The sequence below is a fragment of the Bicyclus anynana genome, chromosome 10, assembly GCF_947172395.1.
Source record: "Bicyclus anynana chromosome 10, ilBicAnyn1.1, whole genome shotgun sequence".
NCBI lineage: Eukaryota > Metazoa > Arthropoda > Insecta > Lepidoptera > Nymphalidae > Bicyclus > Bicyclus anynana.
The window spans coordinates 9,960,209-9,979,072 of NC_069092.1; the positions used below are offsets into that span (position 1 = coordinate 9,960,209).

Sequence of the window (18,864 nt, forward strand, 5' to 3'; positions counted from 1 at the left end):
TGGCTGGTGGGAGGCTTCGGCCGTGGCTAATTACCACCCTACCGACAAAGACGTACCGCCAAGCGATTTAGCGTTCCGGTACGATGTCGTGTAGAAACCGAAGAGGGGTGTGGATTTTCATCCTCCTCCTGACAAGATAGCCCGCTTCCATCTTAGACTGCATCATCACTTACCATCAGATGAGATTGTTGCCAACTTGTAGAGAAATATATAAATAAAAAAAATAAAATAAGGAAGAGAAATATAAGAATAAAAAAATAAAAAAATAGGGTCACTGCACTAAATACTATTCATTGCACCAAATGGGCAGAATTATTTTTGTTAGATTTTCCCAAATAGGTAAAATCTTACTTTATATCCATTTACGCTTGGGGTTGTTTCTAATGTACTTATTAAACCTAATAAAAATCACTTTAATAAGTGTTATCGCCGCGTTGCAACGACTTGCGTTACGGACGGCTTCAGTGTGCTCGTGGCGTTCGAGCCGTCCACATCTCTTGTTGTGTAATTATTTATGGGTTACTTGGGATAGGCGGGGAGAGTGACTTGGATAGAAAAGGGGAGTGTTGTTAACAGTCAAATGATCTTTTAACCCTACACACAACGTTCACAAGTGCGTGACTTCACACAAGGTCATTCTCTGCCATTCTTATTTTGGTAACAGTATCATAACCTTTGTTCGACATTAGTTTTCTAATTTTTGTAATTACTTCTGAGTCCGCTAAAATAAGCTTTCATAGATTATTTTTAAAATTGCCGGACCACACAAAACTGTCTTATCCGATAAATTTCTACTTCAACAAACGCTGACCAATGTCGGTCTGTCTGATTTATTACTGGTTTCCGCAAAAACCTGGCATCGTAAGCATTCTCGCTTCGTATCCGTACGTCCGATTGTGTTTACCTTCATCTGTTAATACTATCAAAGCTTTTTGTTGTCTTTAGTTATTTATGATTCGGTGTATCTCCGGTTTTATCTTTTCCAAAACAAGGGTTTTGTTACTGTTTACTCACCTTTTTGCCTGTTATCCTATAAATACTAAATCAAACTTGAGTGCTTATCTTTTTTTTTATTCTTTACAAGTTAGCCCTTGACTACAATCTCACCTGATGGTAAGTGATGATGCAATCTAAGATGGAAGCGGGCTAACTTGTTAGGAGGAGGATGAAAATCCACACCCCTTTCGGTTTCTACACGACATCATAACGGAACGCTAAATCGCTTGGCGGTACGTCTTTGTCGGTAGGGTGGTAACTAGTCACGGCCGAAGCCTCCCACCAGCCAGACCTGGTCCAATTAAGAAAAACTCAATCGGCCCAGTCGGGGATTGAACCCAGGATCTTGGTTTGGGCCAGGTCTTGTAAATCCACCGCGCATACCACTGCGCCACAGAGGCCGTCAAACCTTCTGAAACCAAATCATGAATAGGTATACTCAATTTACTATAATTAATAATTCAATCATCAAATCAAATAATTAAACTATTAGTATGAAACCAAAAAATATTTTAATGTTTGACGGCCTCCGTGGCGCAGTGGTATGCGCGGTGGATTTACAAGACGGAGGTCCTGGGTTCGATCCCCGGCTGGGCAGATTGAGATTTTCTTAATTTGTCCAGGTCTGGCTGGTGGGAGGCTTCGGCCGTGGCTAGTTACCACCCTACCGGCAAAGACGTACCGCCAAGCGATTTAGCGTTCCGGTACGATGCCGTGTAGAAACCGAAAGGGGTGTGGATTTTCATCCTCCTCCTAACAAGTTAGCCCGCTTCCATCTCAGACTGCATCATCACTTACCATCAGGTGAGATTGTAGTCAAGGGCTAACTTGTAAAGAATAAAAAAAAAAAAAAAAATGTGAAATTATAATAGGTATATAGGTATTTTGAAATTATTAAGATTTAAAATCAAATCGAAGAAAAACAACATAACGTTACATGGTTATAGGCGAAATTAAGTTATGTTTAGAGATCCTTTTATCAGCTAAAAATAAAGCAACAGAACCGATAATACAAATATTTTATTATATACATTACATAATTTAATCAATTCATGCATTTCTAAAAAATCTTAATTTAAACAAGAACTTAGTATATACAACATTTTCGAATAGTAAACATTTTCATTTTTTATTCAAAATCAGATCATTCAGTTCATTTTGAGTTGTTCCTACATAAATCTATATGAAAGTACAACAATACTTACCTATATCTCGTAATATATTTAGTCTTTCGATTTTGCGTTTTATATTGGTGTATAAAAAATTAATGAGAACATAAATAATTTGAAAAAATATCAAAAAGACAAAACTAAGCTACAGAAGGCCTAGCATGGACAAAATATCGTCCAATACCATTCTCCCAATCCCATCTCTTTCGTCCTAACACAATGAAAGATATAGCAGTATTTCCAGTTGCGTCGATATTCGTTACTTGTAGACGCGCGCGACTTCGTCCGCGTGGAATTCAGTTTTTCAAAAATCCCGCGGAAATAATGGATTTTCCGGGATGAAAAGTAGCCTATGTATTAATCTAGGGTATTATCTATCTTCGTTTTAAATTTTATCTATCTTCGATATAAATTTCAGCCAAATCGGTTCTGTAGTTGCGGCGTTTAAGAGTAACAAACATCCAAACAAACAAACATACGCGTTTAAAATATTAGTAGGATATTTCCCCGTTATGCCCACTTAGACTTTTCGTTTTCTCAGACAGAATTCGGCACGGAACGATATTTTGTATTCTAGATCATTATTCTTGATCAATACCTTAGTAGGTAGGTATTCTTGATCAGTACCTTAGTAGGTAGTGTGTAATTTATACAATCGAACAGTTGACTTCGTCTAATCAAATGCCTGTTGTAGGTGTAATGCATATTTCGCAGAATTCGATGCCTTATCGACGAAATCCGAAAGACGTGACATTTGAAATGTATTTCAGATTCATTGGACTTTAATCTTTATCGATTCATAAACTTCTAGTAAAATCGATTAGTAGGCAACTACCACAATGCTATCTGAAATCACATTGTATTCGTAATTATATTTACATTATTATTAAGATGAAGGCCAAAGGAATTTAATAATAAGATCCAGATAAATAGTTCTAAGAATAAATAAAAACATGTTTACTCCTTAATTAGTTAATTTCTTAAATTCTAGGGGTTCACAAGCCCAACTGCGCCTATCTAATAACATTTACACATAGTTTTATTTGGTGGTTGACGAATAAGTATGGAAAACTGTAGCAAAAATATAAAATGGACCACATTTCTTTTGCAAGAAAGTTGTAAATTTCGTACTGCTAATATTTTTACTTCGCAAAATTTCGTCTAGTAATTCCAGATGTAGACGTAATAATCATATTCAAAGTTCAAACAAGTTCAAGGTCCACTTTACAGTAAGAAGGTACCTATCGTTTATTCTGACAATCGAAAACTATTTCATAATGCACGCCATTGACGATCAATTATTCTCACGTTTCTGCAGCACCCACGACTATAACGATCGTGTATTGGTCGCTGCGTGCATGACGGTTCGCCTTATGGAACCTCTTCGCTGCCATTGGCGCTGCAGAAACGTGAGAATAATCCATCAATGGCTGTCTTGGGATTTAATTTAACATAATAATATAATCATGACATTATCACCAAATCTTTGAATTTCTAATCCTCCTAATTTTGACAATCGAAAACTATTTCGTGTGACTAATCTGACTTAATATAAAACTATCTTCTATTCTATATTTATTAGTGTGATCACATAATATTAGTCGAATAACCACTTCGAGTCTCGCAACTTAGAATTTCTAAAACTTTATAAATACCTAATCCTAATAGCTGTGAGTATGTAGATTACTACTGGCAACACTGCACTTACTCGTACATTAGATGTTATAGTAGGGGAGACGAAGAGGGGATTTTTGGAGTTACTCAAACGCGGCAGCTGAACATAAGGTAGTTTACTTTGCACGTTGTTCAGTACCTCCACCAAGTATTAGCCCTTAATATTGGTGGGTACGTTTAGGGCAACCAAAACAAAAACTTACTTCAGAAATACTCAACCAGCACGTCAGATTAAGATAAGGTAGGTGAGTTGTTAGCTAATAGGTGTCCATTTCGAAAATTTGACGGTTAGAGTGTAAGTTATGTGAGGGTTCTAATGTTATAAAATAAAACCCTTATATTCCTGTTATCGAGCCACGAACGCGGTTATTTTTTTGCTTATTTTGAATGAACTAATCTCCTGAGTTATCGCTCATGTTTTCTGATGAATTTTACACTAAAAATGGAAAAATAATAAAAATTTTAATAAAAAAAATACAACCGACTTCAAAACCTAAAAACGTACCCACTAAACTAAAAAGTGAAAAATAACATCATAATATGTTCTACCTGCTGATCAGTATGAAGGCGGTGCTAAGCCGGTGATGTATTAATGTATTAATTCAAGCCATGTGAGAATATCTTATAGATTTAGATTTTGCAGACAGTGTTGTTTTTGTGGTCCTGTCAGAAATGGCTTTAATTAAGACAACACCGGCTAAGCACCGCCTTCATACTGATCAGCAGGTAGAACATATTATGATGTTATTTTTCACTTTTTAGTTTAGTGGGTACGTTTTTAGGTTTTGAAGTCGGTTGTATTTTTTTTATTAAAATTTTTATTATTTTTCCATTTTTAGTGTAAAATTTCATCTCAAACGAATACATCAGACCCCTAATGACAGTCACAAATCTTGGTACAAAATTCTCAGCAATACAAATTAATCAAGCCCAAGCACAAGGTAGCTACCGTAAACCGTTAAGGAGTTCTCTTAATTGACCTTGGTCTTCATCATCAGACCTCAATAACAGACACTATAGGTAGAAAGTTCTCAGCAATACGAATTAATCAAGCCCAAACACAAGGCAGTTACTGTAAACTGTTAAGGAGTTCCCTTAATTGTCCTTGGTCGTCATCACCAAACCCCTAAATGACAGTCACAACCTATCTATGTGGAAAGTTCTCATTAATATAAATTAATCAAGCCCAAACACAAGGTAACTGCTGTAAATCGCCGAGGAGTTCCCTCGTCTGTTTTATGGCTCCATCATCAGATCGACTTTAAACCTTCATGAAATTATAGTGCTTAAAAGTACTAAATGGAAAAGTATACGAACACACTAGACACCGATATAATTTTCGAAAGTTCCCCTCAATTTCTCCAGGATTCCACCATCAGATCTTGACATGATGGCAATGGGACCAAATGGGGGCTATACCGTTTCAAACAAAAAAAGAATTTTTGAAATCGGTCCAGGCGTCTTTGAGTAATCGGTGTACATACATAAAAAAAAAAAAAAAAAAAAATACCGACCGAATTGAGAACCTCCTCCTTTTTGAAGTCGGTTAATTACTTCAGAAATACTCAACCAGCACGTCAGATTAAGATAAGGTAGGTGAGTTGTTAGCTAATAGGTGTCCATTTCGAAAATTTGACGGTTAGAGTGTAAGTTATGTGAGGGTTCTAATGTTATAAAATAAAACCCTTATATTCCTGTTATCGAGCCACGAACGCGGTTATTTTTTTGCTTATTTTGAATGAACTAATCTCCTGAGTTATCGCTCATGTTTTCTGATGATTTTTGATAAAAATAAAAATAAAAAATTGTCTATAAAGTATTGTTTTTTTCCCCATCGCAGAAAGCGAAAAAAGTATATAACCATGTATTCTTTCTATCATCTAATCTACCAAATCTAATCAATTCCAATGACGTTTTAGTAACTGCAAATTTAACATCCCGGGCTCCCATACTATTAGTGCCTGTTGTTATTTTCAAACGTATATTTCGACTTCAAAGTTCAACGGATGGTGCCTCTGACTCTTCATCCTCACTGTGACGTGGGAGTAGCCTACGCCACCCTCTGTGATGTTGGCGGTAGCGTGGGAGAAGTCGTTGTCTATTGCAGCTACACCCTGGAAATAAACACAATGTTCTAAGTTAAACTTAATCAACTACTTTTTTTTTTACTCTTTACTCTTTACAAGTTAGCCCTTGACTACAATCTCACCTGATGGTAAGTGATGATGCAGTCTAAAATGGAAGCGGGCTAACTTGTTAGGAGGAGGATGAAAATCCACACCACTTTTCGGTTTCTACACGACATCGTACCGGAACGCTAAATCGCTTGACGGTACGTCTTTGCCGGTAGAGTGGTAACTAGTCACGGCCGAAGCCTCCCACCAGCCAGTCCTGGACCAGTTAAGAAAATCTCAATCGGCCCAGCCGGGGATCGAACCCAGGACAGTCTTGTAAATGCACCGCGCATACCACTGCGCCACGGAGGTCGTCAACCTCTTAGTTACCTCTTAGTATACTCTCTACTCGTTACTACTATAGCGATCACTATAATATGCTAGCAAAAAAGATCGGGAATATATTTATAAGATTAACGTTAAGACGTAGAAGAATACAGCCTATTATAGCACCCGGGTGTAACGTAGCTTCCCAGCAGTAAAGCTACTGTTACACATGCTCATTTTAAGCACGAAAGCATGCTACAATTGAGCAGTTGCTACTTATTAGCATGTGTATCGCAACATTGCTAATAATGAGCATGCTTATTTCGAGCTTGCTCAAGAATTAACAGTCGTGCGATTTTTGAGCATGCTACTTGCTGAATAGGTTTGCTAGTCGATCAGCATTGCTATTCTGTATTCTCTTCACCTTCATCTCTCCCTGTCTAACACGATACTATAGACAGAGAGCGATAGATACAAATTAGCATGTGTAATTGGAATGTTTGCTTTGAGCATGCTTATTCAGGAGCATACTTAAAAATATCATGCTTATTGCTAGCAAATGTAAACTGATGATAAGCATGTTCGTATGGAGCATACTTAATGGCACGTATTTAGCAAGCTATTTTAGAGCATGTGTTAAACAGTACCTTAAAAAAAGAATTTTACAAAACGGTCCAGTAGTTTCGAAGCCTGTTCAATGCAAACAAACAATCAATTCTTTCCTCTTTATCATATTAGTATAGACGAATGCAGACTGGCAGACTTCACATACGTAGATAATAACGAAAATTCTCTGGTATGCAGGTTTCCTCACGATGTTTTCCTTCACCGTTTGAGACACGTGATATTTCGTTTTAGTTTTCTTAAAATGTACACAACTGAAAAATTGGAAGTGCATGTCCTAGACCGGATTCGAACCCACACCCTCCGGAATCGGAGGCAGAGGTCAATACAGGACAATAGAGGACAATAGGTATAGTTTTATATAACAGATATTACATAATTGTAGCTGCCATTGCATAATCGTGTCCGAATCACCGAATGCTTGCAACAAACCTAATTATATTTTTTAACAATAGCAATTAAACTAAATTGGTGATTGTGCGAACTCAATATGACTGTAGAATGTTATTTGTTGCAAAATTTATACGAGTGTAATTACAATCCTTAATCCTTTTGAAGCCGTTGCATCTGCTCAACTTGATTGCACAATTACACGCAATTAACAGTGACCAGAGAGCAAAATATAAGCAAATCAAGTTGTGACCCCCCAAAAGCGTAATTTCGTTATTTACGAGTAAGATCACTAGCGACCGCCCGCGACTTCGTCCGCGTGGAAATCAATGTAAACTTTTAACCCCTATTTCACCAATTTAGAAGTAGAATTTCAAATTTTCTTGAATTACATTAAATTTCGTATTTTTTTATGATTTATTTGACCAAATTTTTAAAACTGTAACACTAAAAATAAAAGACTTTCCATACAAACTTTCAACCCCTATTTCACCCCTTTAATTTGTGGTCTAAAAGTACCCTATATTTTGCTAGGTCATATTTACTATTATACCAAAATTCATCGTGATTGGTTCAGCCTTTTAGCCGTGAAAAGGTAAGAGACAGACATACTTACTTTTGCATTTATTTTATTAGCATAGAATTTCGTAAACCTTCGGATTGTTAATCGTAATTCGGAGTTTCTTTCAGTCAAAAGTTACTTCACTTTGTCTAACCTTGTAGCATATAAATATATCGTACTATTAGTGTACCTAATCAGATTTTTAAGTATTTAGAATTCCACAAAATTCCACAAATTCATTCCACAAATGATTGCCAAGACCGGAATTATTACGTCATTGTATACTATTAGGGAAGTACCGCACTAACATCAATAGATATTGATAAACAAATGAATGTTTGCATATTAATTTTGCATACAAATCCTAATAAATACTTTACCTATCTAACATTCAACGGAACGGCAGACAGAGAAACCAAGGCCGATAAACAATTTAGCTACGCGACATGTAAAATAATAATAAGAAACAATGCTAAAACACTAAAATATATGAAAGATAATAAACTAAATACACTAAAATATACAAAATAATTGATCCATGAGATCATTAAACTTTAAACTCTAACATTAGAGTTTTATGAGCTTAGTGTTTCATAAACAAAGAATTATTATTGCAAAAATAAGACATATTGATGTCAATGTTTTCATGTTGCGTTGCTTAATTTCTTTATGAATCATCTTGGTATTAATGTTCAGAAAGTAGAAATGGTTGTTTATTGTAATCGATTTAGCTCACAGTTATTTTAAACGATCCAAAACTTGATTGTTACGTGGGTAGTGAATTTCAAATTGGTGCGGTGAAGATTACACAACGATTATTATGAAAAATAAATATTTTTAAGGTTCTGACAACTTTGACTGGACGACAACCTCTATAACTGTCATAACAACGAATCGAATGAATGACCGAATGTAAATCGAATTGACGTATAGGTATAGTCTGTAAACCTAATTTTCGTATTACGTAGGTATAGTCTGTAAACCTAATTAAATCTCATAAGTGCTTAATTTACTAATTATAACTTTTCAAATACGTTCATAACACTCTCGATGGTCCGCGCGGGCCGGGGGGCGTGTAGCGGTGAATGAAAAACCAACAATTGATTCACCTCACTGCCCGGCACGCACGATTTCACACCCGCGCAGTCTTTCCCCCCGTCGCCCGCATATCATGGGAGTGTCATCAACGAACTTGCCAAGCTATAGTTACGTAGTTAGGAAAGAATATTTTTTTCAACTTTCTCATAGGTACGTACCTATAACATATTCGAGCTCACTGTAATAAAAACTAAATTAAACATACACCTGAGTACACAAAGACGACAAAACTCATAAACAGAAAACAACGTCGATGCTTAAAAAATGTGAAATTAAGCAGAAACTAAATACTTCACCTAAATCCACTTCACTATAACTACCTATTTCTATTATAAATGCAGTAGATGTAGTATGTAAAGATAGTTAACCGAATAAGTATAAACAATGCATTGTTTTATTCACCTGTACCTAACAAAGAGTTGGAAGCCAACCAAAATTGTTGTTCCTTATATGAATTGGTATGAATTCTCCATTAAAATAAAGTACCTACTAACAATTATTATTTATGTAACCCAAATCAAAATTTCAATATTTTAACCACGACGTCAAAATTAATCAATAAATACCCTTTTGACCGAACTTTGCTAAGTATATTAAAATCTATTAATAATCGCCCTTTGATCCTCTCTAAAACTTTATAAAGGGATAAGTTAAGAAAGTTACCTTAATAATTCGCTTCTCCGGATCACTGTACGACAACGTTTTTATCCTCTTCTTGAAGGGTATCGCGAAATCTTTAACCCTCTGATGGAAGACCATCTTCCTGTGTACAGTATCACCGATAATCATATCGTAGGTCCAGCACAAACACAAAAAACACAAAAAAGATACTAGAAACAGAACACGCATGTCGTTCGCAAAACCGACTCAAAACAAACTGTCATTTTGCGTATGTACAGGCGCGACGAACGACTGGCGTCTAATGACTAATGTACGATAACCTCGAATGCCGATAGTAAATACATAGGTCATTTCCCCGATATTTAAAACAACTTATCGAAATTATATTTATAGTAATCGTTACAACGTTAATTTTTCAAGCTTATTATTAGATTTGCTTACGATTTAACAACTTGGCACATTTAGGTAGGTACTTGGTTTATTTGGTGATACTAAATTTGTTTATTTACTTAAATTCAAATTAAGAATAACAAAGTAATTACAGTCAGTAAGCATGTGTGCAGTTAAGTAAGCATGTTTAATTTGTGAATTAGAGTATTCTGTCAATAAATTTGGTTATGTAGTAGGTAGTTTTTTGGCTGGTGGAAGGGTGGAAGGCTTCGGCCGTGGCTAGTTACCACCCTACCGGCAAAGACGTACCGCCAAGCGATTTAGCATTCCGGTATGATGTCGTGTAGAAACCAAAAGGAGTAGGTAGGTATGGATTTTCATCCTCCTTCTAACACGTTAGCCCACTTCCATGTTAGACTGCATCATCACTTACCATCATTGAGTCAGGGGCTAACTTGTAAAGAATAAAAAAAAATAGTTCTACAGTGTTTTTCAGATAGCATTGGTACGGTGACAGTCGCCTGTATGATGTCCATAATCTATACTTATAATAAATCTGTAGGGAGGTCAATTCTGTACATGAAATATATTTCCAAAATAACTATCAGGGGGTGATTAGTGATCGATACTGATGCCAAAAATGCAATCAGTAAAATTTTTGTCTGTCTGTCTGTCTGTCTGTCTGTCTGTCTGTCTGTCTGTATGTTCTTTATAGAAACAAAAACTACTGGACGGATTTAAACGAAACTTGGTACAATTATTCAACATACTCCTGGGCAGGTTATAGTATACTTTTCATTACGCTACGATCAATAGGAGCAGAGCAGTGAAGAGAAATGTTGAGAAAACGGGAGAAGTTACTCAATTTTTTAAGCTTCCGTCGCGTGTACAGCCTTAATGGTTAAAGCTACATAGAAATCATGTATGACGGAAATGTTCTCCTTAAAATTATCTATAAAAACACAACAGCATATACATGTCTATATTTTATGGTTGACTCACAATAACACGTGTAACTCCCGATAGCTTAGCAGTTCGGAGCTTTCTAATTATATTTGTCTACTCTTATGTTTATAACACTCATCACTCATCCCAAATAAGAAAGTTAACATTATTCTATAAAAAAAGAATCATAAAAATCGGTAAAGAAACACCAAAGTTATACATGAAATACGCTAAGCCATCGCGCGTGAATACTAATTCATGCTTTAAGGACTTTAAGGATTATTTTTGTGTAACGGTTACCGCGCTCGACGTGACTCGCGGTGGGAGGAATAAATAAAGAAGTGCAGCCTTAATGAGTAGGGTAGGGGTATGGTAGGGTAAGGGTAGTGTAGGGTAGGGGTAGGGCAGGGGTAGGGTAGGGTAGGGGTAGGGTAGGGATAGGGTTGAGATAGGGTAGGGGTAGGGTAGAGGTAGGTTAGGATAGGGTAGGATAGGGGTTCCTAGGGGGGGGGGGGGATAGTTGGTTGAAAGTTTACAACGACTTTCACGCGGACGAAGTCGCGGGCGTCCGCTAGTACGTACTATTATCATGAATCGCGGCAAACTTTCAAGAGAGAAATGAACTTATTAACCGACTTCCAAAAAGGTGGAGGTTCTACGTTCAGCTGTATGTATGTTTTGATCGATGATCGATTGCGACCTTTTTGGTAGGTACCAATTAATGAAAATGTCGAATTATAAAATATTATAATTCGAAAATTTTCTCTGTGCATGTAGAAGTCTGTTATAATATTCTTAACTACAACTGTAGGTCTACTGTAGGCTTCATTTCATTCAATGAGGTCATGGTGTTAATACATGTTCCAATCATGCATTCTTTGTGTAATATCATATTCGAATGGACAATGTATCTAACGGAATAAAAGGTTTACTCTCTTTCGTTATATAGGTAGGTTATACCTACCTACAACTATAAGTTCATATTCAAAATTCATTAATTTGAATTAGGTTTAGTTTACAAGCACTTTTGAAACGTCTAGTTATGTCATGATTTACAGCCAGTTTCTTCATGTAAAGCTAAAGTAACAGTTTACTGTTACTTTAGCTTTACATTACATTACGTTACATTACGTTACATTACATTACGTTAGCTTTACATGTACAGTAGTAAGTAGTAAAGAAGATTTTATTTTTCAGTGAATAAGACCGTCACTTTTGATTTATGACGTTACTTTGACTGTTACTTGCGATGAAGAAACTGGCCGTTAATGGTGGTAAGTAAAGTCGAAAACGAGGGTTCCACACGAGCGCCTTGGTCCGAGAAGAGCCCACAACATAATAAATATAAGTATCTACCTACATATTAATAGTTACGAACAAACTATGATTTTGTGAGCAGATCAGTCACTGTTACGAGAGACATTTTCAAAAGTAAAGTAATTAGGTACTTCACGTTTCATCAGAAATTCTCCTTCGCATTTTATTTTATGGTACCTATCTCATTTATTACTTTTTTTCTTTTGACAGAATGATTAATAGCTTACTTCTCCGATACTGACAGGAAAATTTAACAAACTTTTTGGAAACAACCCGAGAGCCGCCATTCTTGATCAATTCGAAATAAGTCGCTTAAACGTTTCATTTATAATTGACGGAAATTAAAGGCTGTCACCCTGTCGCTTTGAGTATTAAATTATTACTTTGAAAATAGTGATTATAATATTATTTTTGAGTGTGTAAGGTAAACCCACGTCTTACTTTTATCGTATTTAATATGATGAAGTCCTTAGATTTTGTCTCTGTACTTATTAAAGGAACATTCTTTGCTTAAGACTTTATAGTAATAAAAAGAGACTGGAGTGAGTGGTAAATATGTAAGATTATAGTAATTAGAAGAAAAAAAGAATTTAAACGAAAACAGTCATTGATAAAGATTTACGTTCATGTTATTAATTACAATCACTTTATAAAATATTTTCATCACTTGCGATATTAATTAATTCTTTTTCTTTCACTGTTCACAATGTCAAAAATAATTAGTACGCACTTATACAAATAAATTAGTATTGTGTAAACTTTCAAATATGTTATCTATACTAATATTATAAAGCTGAAAATTTTGTTTGTTTGTTTGTTTGATTGAACGCGCTAATCTCAGGAACTACTGGTCCGATTTGAAAAGTTCTTTCAGTGTTAGATAGCCCATTTATCGAGGAATGCTATAGGTTATATTATATCCCCGTATTCCTACGGGAACGGGTACCACGCGGGTGAAACCGTGGAGGCGTCTACTAGTTCCAGATATTACGAGTACATCTGTTAAAACATAGCCATATTATAGATGAGCATGTAGGTCTAGATGTATAGGCACTGCCTCAAAGTGTAATTTTACTAATTAGTCGGAACACAGAAAGGGCAAGGCCGTTTAGTTAACGGCACATTACACCTTCGTGTAGTCTGTGAGTGAAAAGGGTTAGATAATTGCTTTCATTTTGATTAATCACTCATTTGTTCGCCTCGCCCTTGTGGGTGTAGTTCGGAACAAACTTAGGCTGGCCTTTTGTGGTCTCATGGTATAACCACTGGTGTAACCGTGTAAGTTCACGATTAAAACCTTTTTAATATTCTACCAGCAATTTTCTCATTTATTTATTATTATTTTATTTAAAGAGTCTTTATTATTTTTTTGTATCTACACTACAAATTTCAAATTAAATGAAGAAGCATGCCTAGTACAAAGATGCAGAATGTAAAATTAATTTTAATGTTAATTAGTATAAAGTTTTAGTTCAAGACTATCTCTGACTCTTGCGTTTTTTACTCATACTTACTTTACTCATGTACATAACTAACAAATCCAAAACCAATCACTTTTCTATACTAAGGAGTTTGCCTAAGAGCTCTAATAACGGAGTAAGCCTATTTAAACGGATGGTAATTTCGTTAAAATTGGCTAATAACTATTTTGAAATAAAGACTTTATCAGTGAATCAAACTATGTAATTGCAAAACAATTATGCTGAATTTATGAAATGAGATTTAATTTAGGAATTTCCCTCTCCATTATACCAAAATACCAAAAAAATATGAAACAACTCGAAATCTTGGTTTTTCCGTAACAAAACCGGTATTTGGCTACCTACGAAAATTGTACGGAATGAAAACAATCGGTGATACATACGTAGCTATGCCGTAGCGGGGCTTGGGCGGGATTGCGCCGTAAGCCGGGATTTACCCGGGTTCATTCCCCGCTACAGTGATATAGCTAGAACCGAACGCTCTCTAGGAAAGGAATTCACTCGACAAGCTTGCATTTTCCTTTTATTTTAAAGTTCTACGATTGTCTTAGAGCGTGTTCATCGGAGCGGAGAAGCGTGTCTATTTTATTGTTTTTGATTTTTACGTGTGATACGTGTGAAGTTTTTGTTCATTGTTACAGAATAATACCGTTTATAAACAAACTTGAAGTACATACCCTAAGCTATGTAAGGCTGTGCATATAATGCGATATGAAAATGTGTTTATCAGCTGTGATATTATTTTATGTAATGAAAATTCAGGAACAATAGGAGAAATATTAGACATTTCTATTTCTACGAGTAAACCTTAAGAGATATCCGGTCAATTATCAGATAAATATTTTTAGAGTTAATCTACATTTTTTTTACATTTGAAAATATGTTCATCAGCTCTGTAATTGTTTTATGTAATGAAAATTCAGGAACAAAAGGAGAAATTTTAGACATTTGTTTTAAATATGCGATAAATTACTAGGTATATGAGATAAATATTTTTAGTTTGTCTACACTTTTTTTGGTATTGCTTTTTAAAGACTGTACCAGTAGGTATGTAGTTATTCTTTAGCCACGCTGTTTAGAGCTTCATCAGTTGTTTATACAACGTGTCCCAAAATTCAACGATAAGCGGGCGCCAAAAGATTGACCTGCTCATGAGCACTTAAGGAAAAATAATAAAAAAAATATACCTAAATTTTTTTTTTAGTTACAAAATAAATTTTAAAATTCTTTGAAAATTTACACCTTGTATGATATTTTGAACTACCGCAGCTACAATTTCTTAAATATGCTTAAGATTTTTTTTGTATCGGAACCTAAGTAGTACTACTATTCACCACAACTCTTAAAAACACCACAATGCCCGCAGTTTTTACACAAAAAAATATCAAAATATTTTTTTTCCCTCAAATTTTTAAAGATTTTTACTTTCAGTCTACTTTGACTCATGGTCTTGCAAAAAAAAGTATGAACACCGCTATGGCAAGTTATTTTCAAAGTTGACGCAACTAATCAAGATTTCAAAATAGTATAATACCCTAGGATAACTAGTCGCAAAAAAAAAATATGCGTACCATTTGTAAACAAGAACTAAATTTCTAAAATGTTTTTGCTCCTAGAAATCACTTTTACTTTATGCACAAAATGATGTGAGTCATACGTTGCAATTTCCTAGAATTTTAATGGAACGAACGATAACATTTAAAAATAAGAGAGAGAGAGAGAGAGAAAGATAGCGATAAGTATACGTTAGAGAGGGATAGACAGATGTTCTTTGTTGAATGACAATGATGCAGGTAAAGAAAATCCTGTTCCCAGCAAGTCAGTACGCTCTGCTCCTTTGTTTACTGCGCAACTTTCCGTATTCAATTGACGTGGCTCTCGTACTAACGACTTTTGGCTTTGCATTTTGGACTGGACTTAAGTGATCTGCAAACTGAACTGACCTGGCATTATTTTGGACTGTGCCTGTGTTTTGTGAATTGGACTTTTGGTGTATTTTGGACTGTTTAGCGTTATCATGCCGCAACCATACACGCCGATGGAATACGCTAACATGCATCTCATTTATCGAGAATGTCGGTGCAATGCTAACGCTGCTAGCAGATTGTATCGAGAAAGGTACCCAAACGCTCAAAGATATCCAGATTATCGGGTATTTATGAATGTGCATCAAGCGTTTTCGGAGGGTCGTTTGCCGTCAGCTAGAAGAAACGCTGGAAGACCTAGATCGGAATGCGATGAAGAAGTTCTCAATGAAATAAACATTGATTCAACTACCTCAGTGCGTGCCATAGAAGCAGCTACGGGAATCCCAAAAAGTTCAGCACATCGAATACTAAAACGTCATCGGCTACACCCATATCATTACAGACGTGTACAAACGTTACTATCACGGGACTATCCACTGCGGATCGCATTTTGCCGAGTGATGCTTCAAAAGCATCGGGAAGATCCTCAGTTCTTGGATAAAGTACTATGGTCGGATGAAACAACCTGCAAGAAAGATGGCTATTTAAATCTTCACAACCTACACAGCTGGAGCAATGAGAATCCGCACCTGATGAGAGAAGACAAATCCCAATATCAATTTAAGGTCAACTTATGGACGGGCATTTTAAATGGAAAAGTGATTGGGCCTTTTGAATTACAAGGAAACTTAGATGGGGACAGTTATTTGAACTTTTTACAAAATGATTTGCAAGAATTACTAGAAGACGTCCCCCTAAGCGACCTTCAAAATATGTGGTATCAAAATGATGGTTGCCCAGCTCACTACGCTCGTCCTGTGAGACAATACCTAGACCACGAGTATCCGGGGCGTTGGATCGGGCGACTTGGTCCTATCCTATGGCCACCCCGATCACCCGACCTAAACCCCCTGGATTTCTTTTATTGGGGTTGTCTCAAAGACAGGATCTACGCAAAACCGATTACGACATTGGACGAGCTTCGGCAAAAAATCACTCAGGCTGCGGCACATATCAATGCTAGAAGATATGCGCGAAAAATAAAACGGTCGTTTTTAAGGCGATGTCGTGCCTGTATTAATGCCGGTGGAAAACAATTCGAACATTTACTTTAATGTTGTGTAATTAAAATAACAAACACATTTTTGGAACATAGTAAAATTTATTACTAACAACAAGAACAATTAAGAAATTTGGTTCTTGTTTACAAATGGTACGCATATTTTTTTTTGTGACTAGTTATCCTAGGGTATTATACTATTTTGAAATCTTGATTAGTTGCGTCAACTTTGAAAATAACTTGCCATAGCGGTGTTCATACTTTTTTTTGCAAGACCATGAGTCAAAGTAGACTGAAAGTAAAAATCTTTAAAAATTTGAGGGAAAAAAAATATTTTGATTTTTTTTTGTGTAAAAACTGCGGGCATTGTGGTGTTTTTAAGAGTTGTGGTGAATAGTAGTACTACTTAGGTTCCGATACAAAAAAAATCTTAAGCATATTTAAGAAATTGTAGCTGCGGTAGTTCAAAATATCATACAAGGTGTAAATTTTCAAAGAATTTTAAAATTTATTTTGTAACTAAAAAAAAAATTTAGGTATATTTTTTTTATTATTTTTCCTTAAGTGCTCATGAGCAGGTCAATCTTTTGGCGCCCGCTTATCGTTGAATTTTGGGACACGTTGTATATCGATAAAACATTGTTGTTTTCCTTTTGTGATTGTTTTGCTAGAGCAGGGTTTTGGACACTTAAATCCCTGAGCTTCTTCTCTCTCGAATTTTATCTTAAATAGGTAAATATTCGATTGAGCAGATTTTCCAGCCCCCGACTGGACAGATTGAGATTTTCTTAATTGGTTCAGGTCTGGCTGGTGGAACGCTTCCGCCGTGGCTAGTTACCACGTACCGGCAATGACGTACCGCCAAGCGATTTAGCGTTCAGGTACGATGCCGTGTAGAAACCGAAGGGGGTGTGGATTTTCATCCTCCTCCTAAAAAGTTAGCCCGCTTCCATCTTAGACTGCATCATTACTTACCATCAGGTGAGATTGTAGTCAAGGGCTAACTTGTAAAGAATTAAAAAAAAGGGCATCAAATTCAAGGGAGATATTAAAAAAACGTACAGTTAGAAAAACGTTATATATTAATCGCTATACATTTGCGTGCAATATGCCACCAGATTAGGCAGTCGGGTTTTCTAATTTTTTTAATTATTACCTTAAGATAAAATTGGCATATTGTTTAAAATATCAGCTTAATGTAATATCTTAATCCAAATGGAATATGCTTCACCCAACTAGATACCTATTTACTTTATCAACATGTAGTAAAAATGTGATGTTTACAAGACGTTGCCGTATAGCTATTAAGGTATCATAAAAATACATCAGTTATTACTTCTTATTTATAGTCTCCATTTGTTATGATGTATAGAGTTACAGGAATATCTCAACCGATAACCTTTGAAATAAATCCCGAGAAATGTTGTTTTTATTATTCAAACATATTGTTGGAGTACGAACAAAAGCGAGTTTGGTTAACAAAACATACATCGACGCCGTATAGACGCAGATAACGAGGTCTCCCGGATCTCAACTAAAAGCAGTAGCTAAATCCCGATTCTTTGTAAGGCAGCTTACATACTTCGCGATTCAACTGTTTAATATTTTTTTAAACAGATTTAAAACTTAATGATTGCGTTCTATCCCTTGCTTGCGCACGCATTATTGCGTAGGATTATGTGTGTGCTTATGCTACTTGATGATTGTAGCCTTGCTGTGGTGAAACATTTTTTTTTTTAATTTGTTTAGCGGTTAAGCAAACACACTTATATAAAATATAAGTGTGTTTGCTTAACCGCTAAACAAATTTATAATATAAGTCCGGATTAGACATTGACTGGTGATGAATAACCGTTTATAATACCGTTATAACCGTTTATAATATAAGTCCGGATTAGACATTGACTGGTGATGAAAATCTGCCCAGAATCGTTAATATATTAAAATTAATATTTACTGCCATATTGTATTATATGTAGAAGAAAATATTATCCTTGGGTATCCTTGGTATATTATGTATGCTTTTAAATAAGATATTTAATTTTAAAAGTTTTTTAGATTTAAGAACCTTAAACTATTTAATTCTTTTTAGTCAACAAATACTCGTAGTAAATGGAATATTTTAACAC

At 35.5% G+C, this 18,864-nt stretch overlaps 1 protein-coding gene across 1 annotated transcript; it reads right to left on the reverse strand.

Annotated features, from left to right (window-relative positions):
• Positions 1–1,999: 1,999 nt before the first annotated feature.
• Positions 2,000–9,898, reverse strand: LOC112042973 (uncharacterized). Its single transcript, XM_024078205.2, has 2 exons — positions 9,618–9,898; positions 2,000–5,953 (listed from the first exon to the last, which is right to left on the reverse strand). The coding sequence occupies exons 1-2, from the start codon at positions 9,801–9,803 to the stop codon at positions 5,813–5,815; spliced, it is 327 nt and encodes a 108-aa protein (XP_023933973.1). The 5' UTR covers positions 9,804–9,898; the 3' UTR covers positions 2,000–5,812.
• Between the last annotated feature and the right edge of the window lie 8,966 nt (positions 9,899–18,864).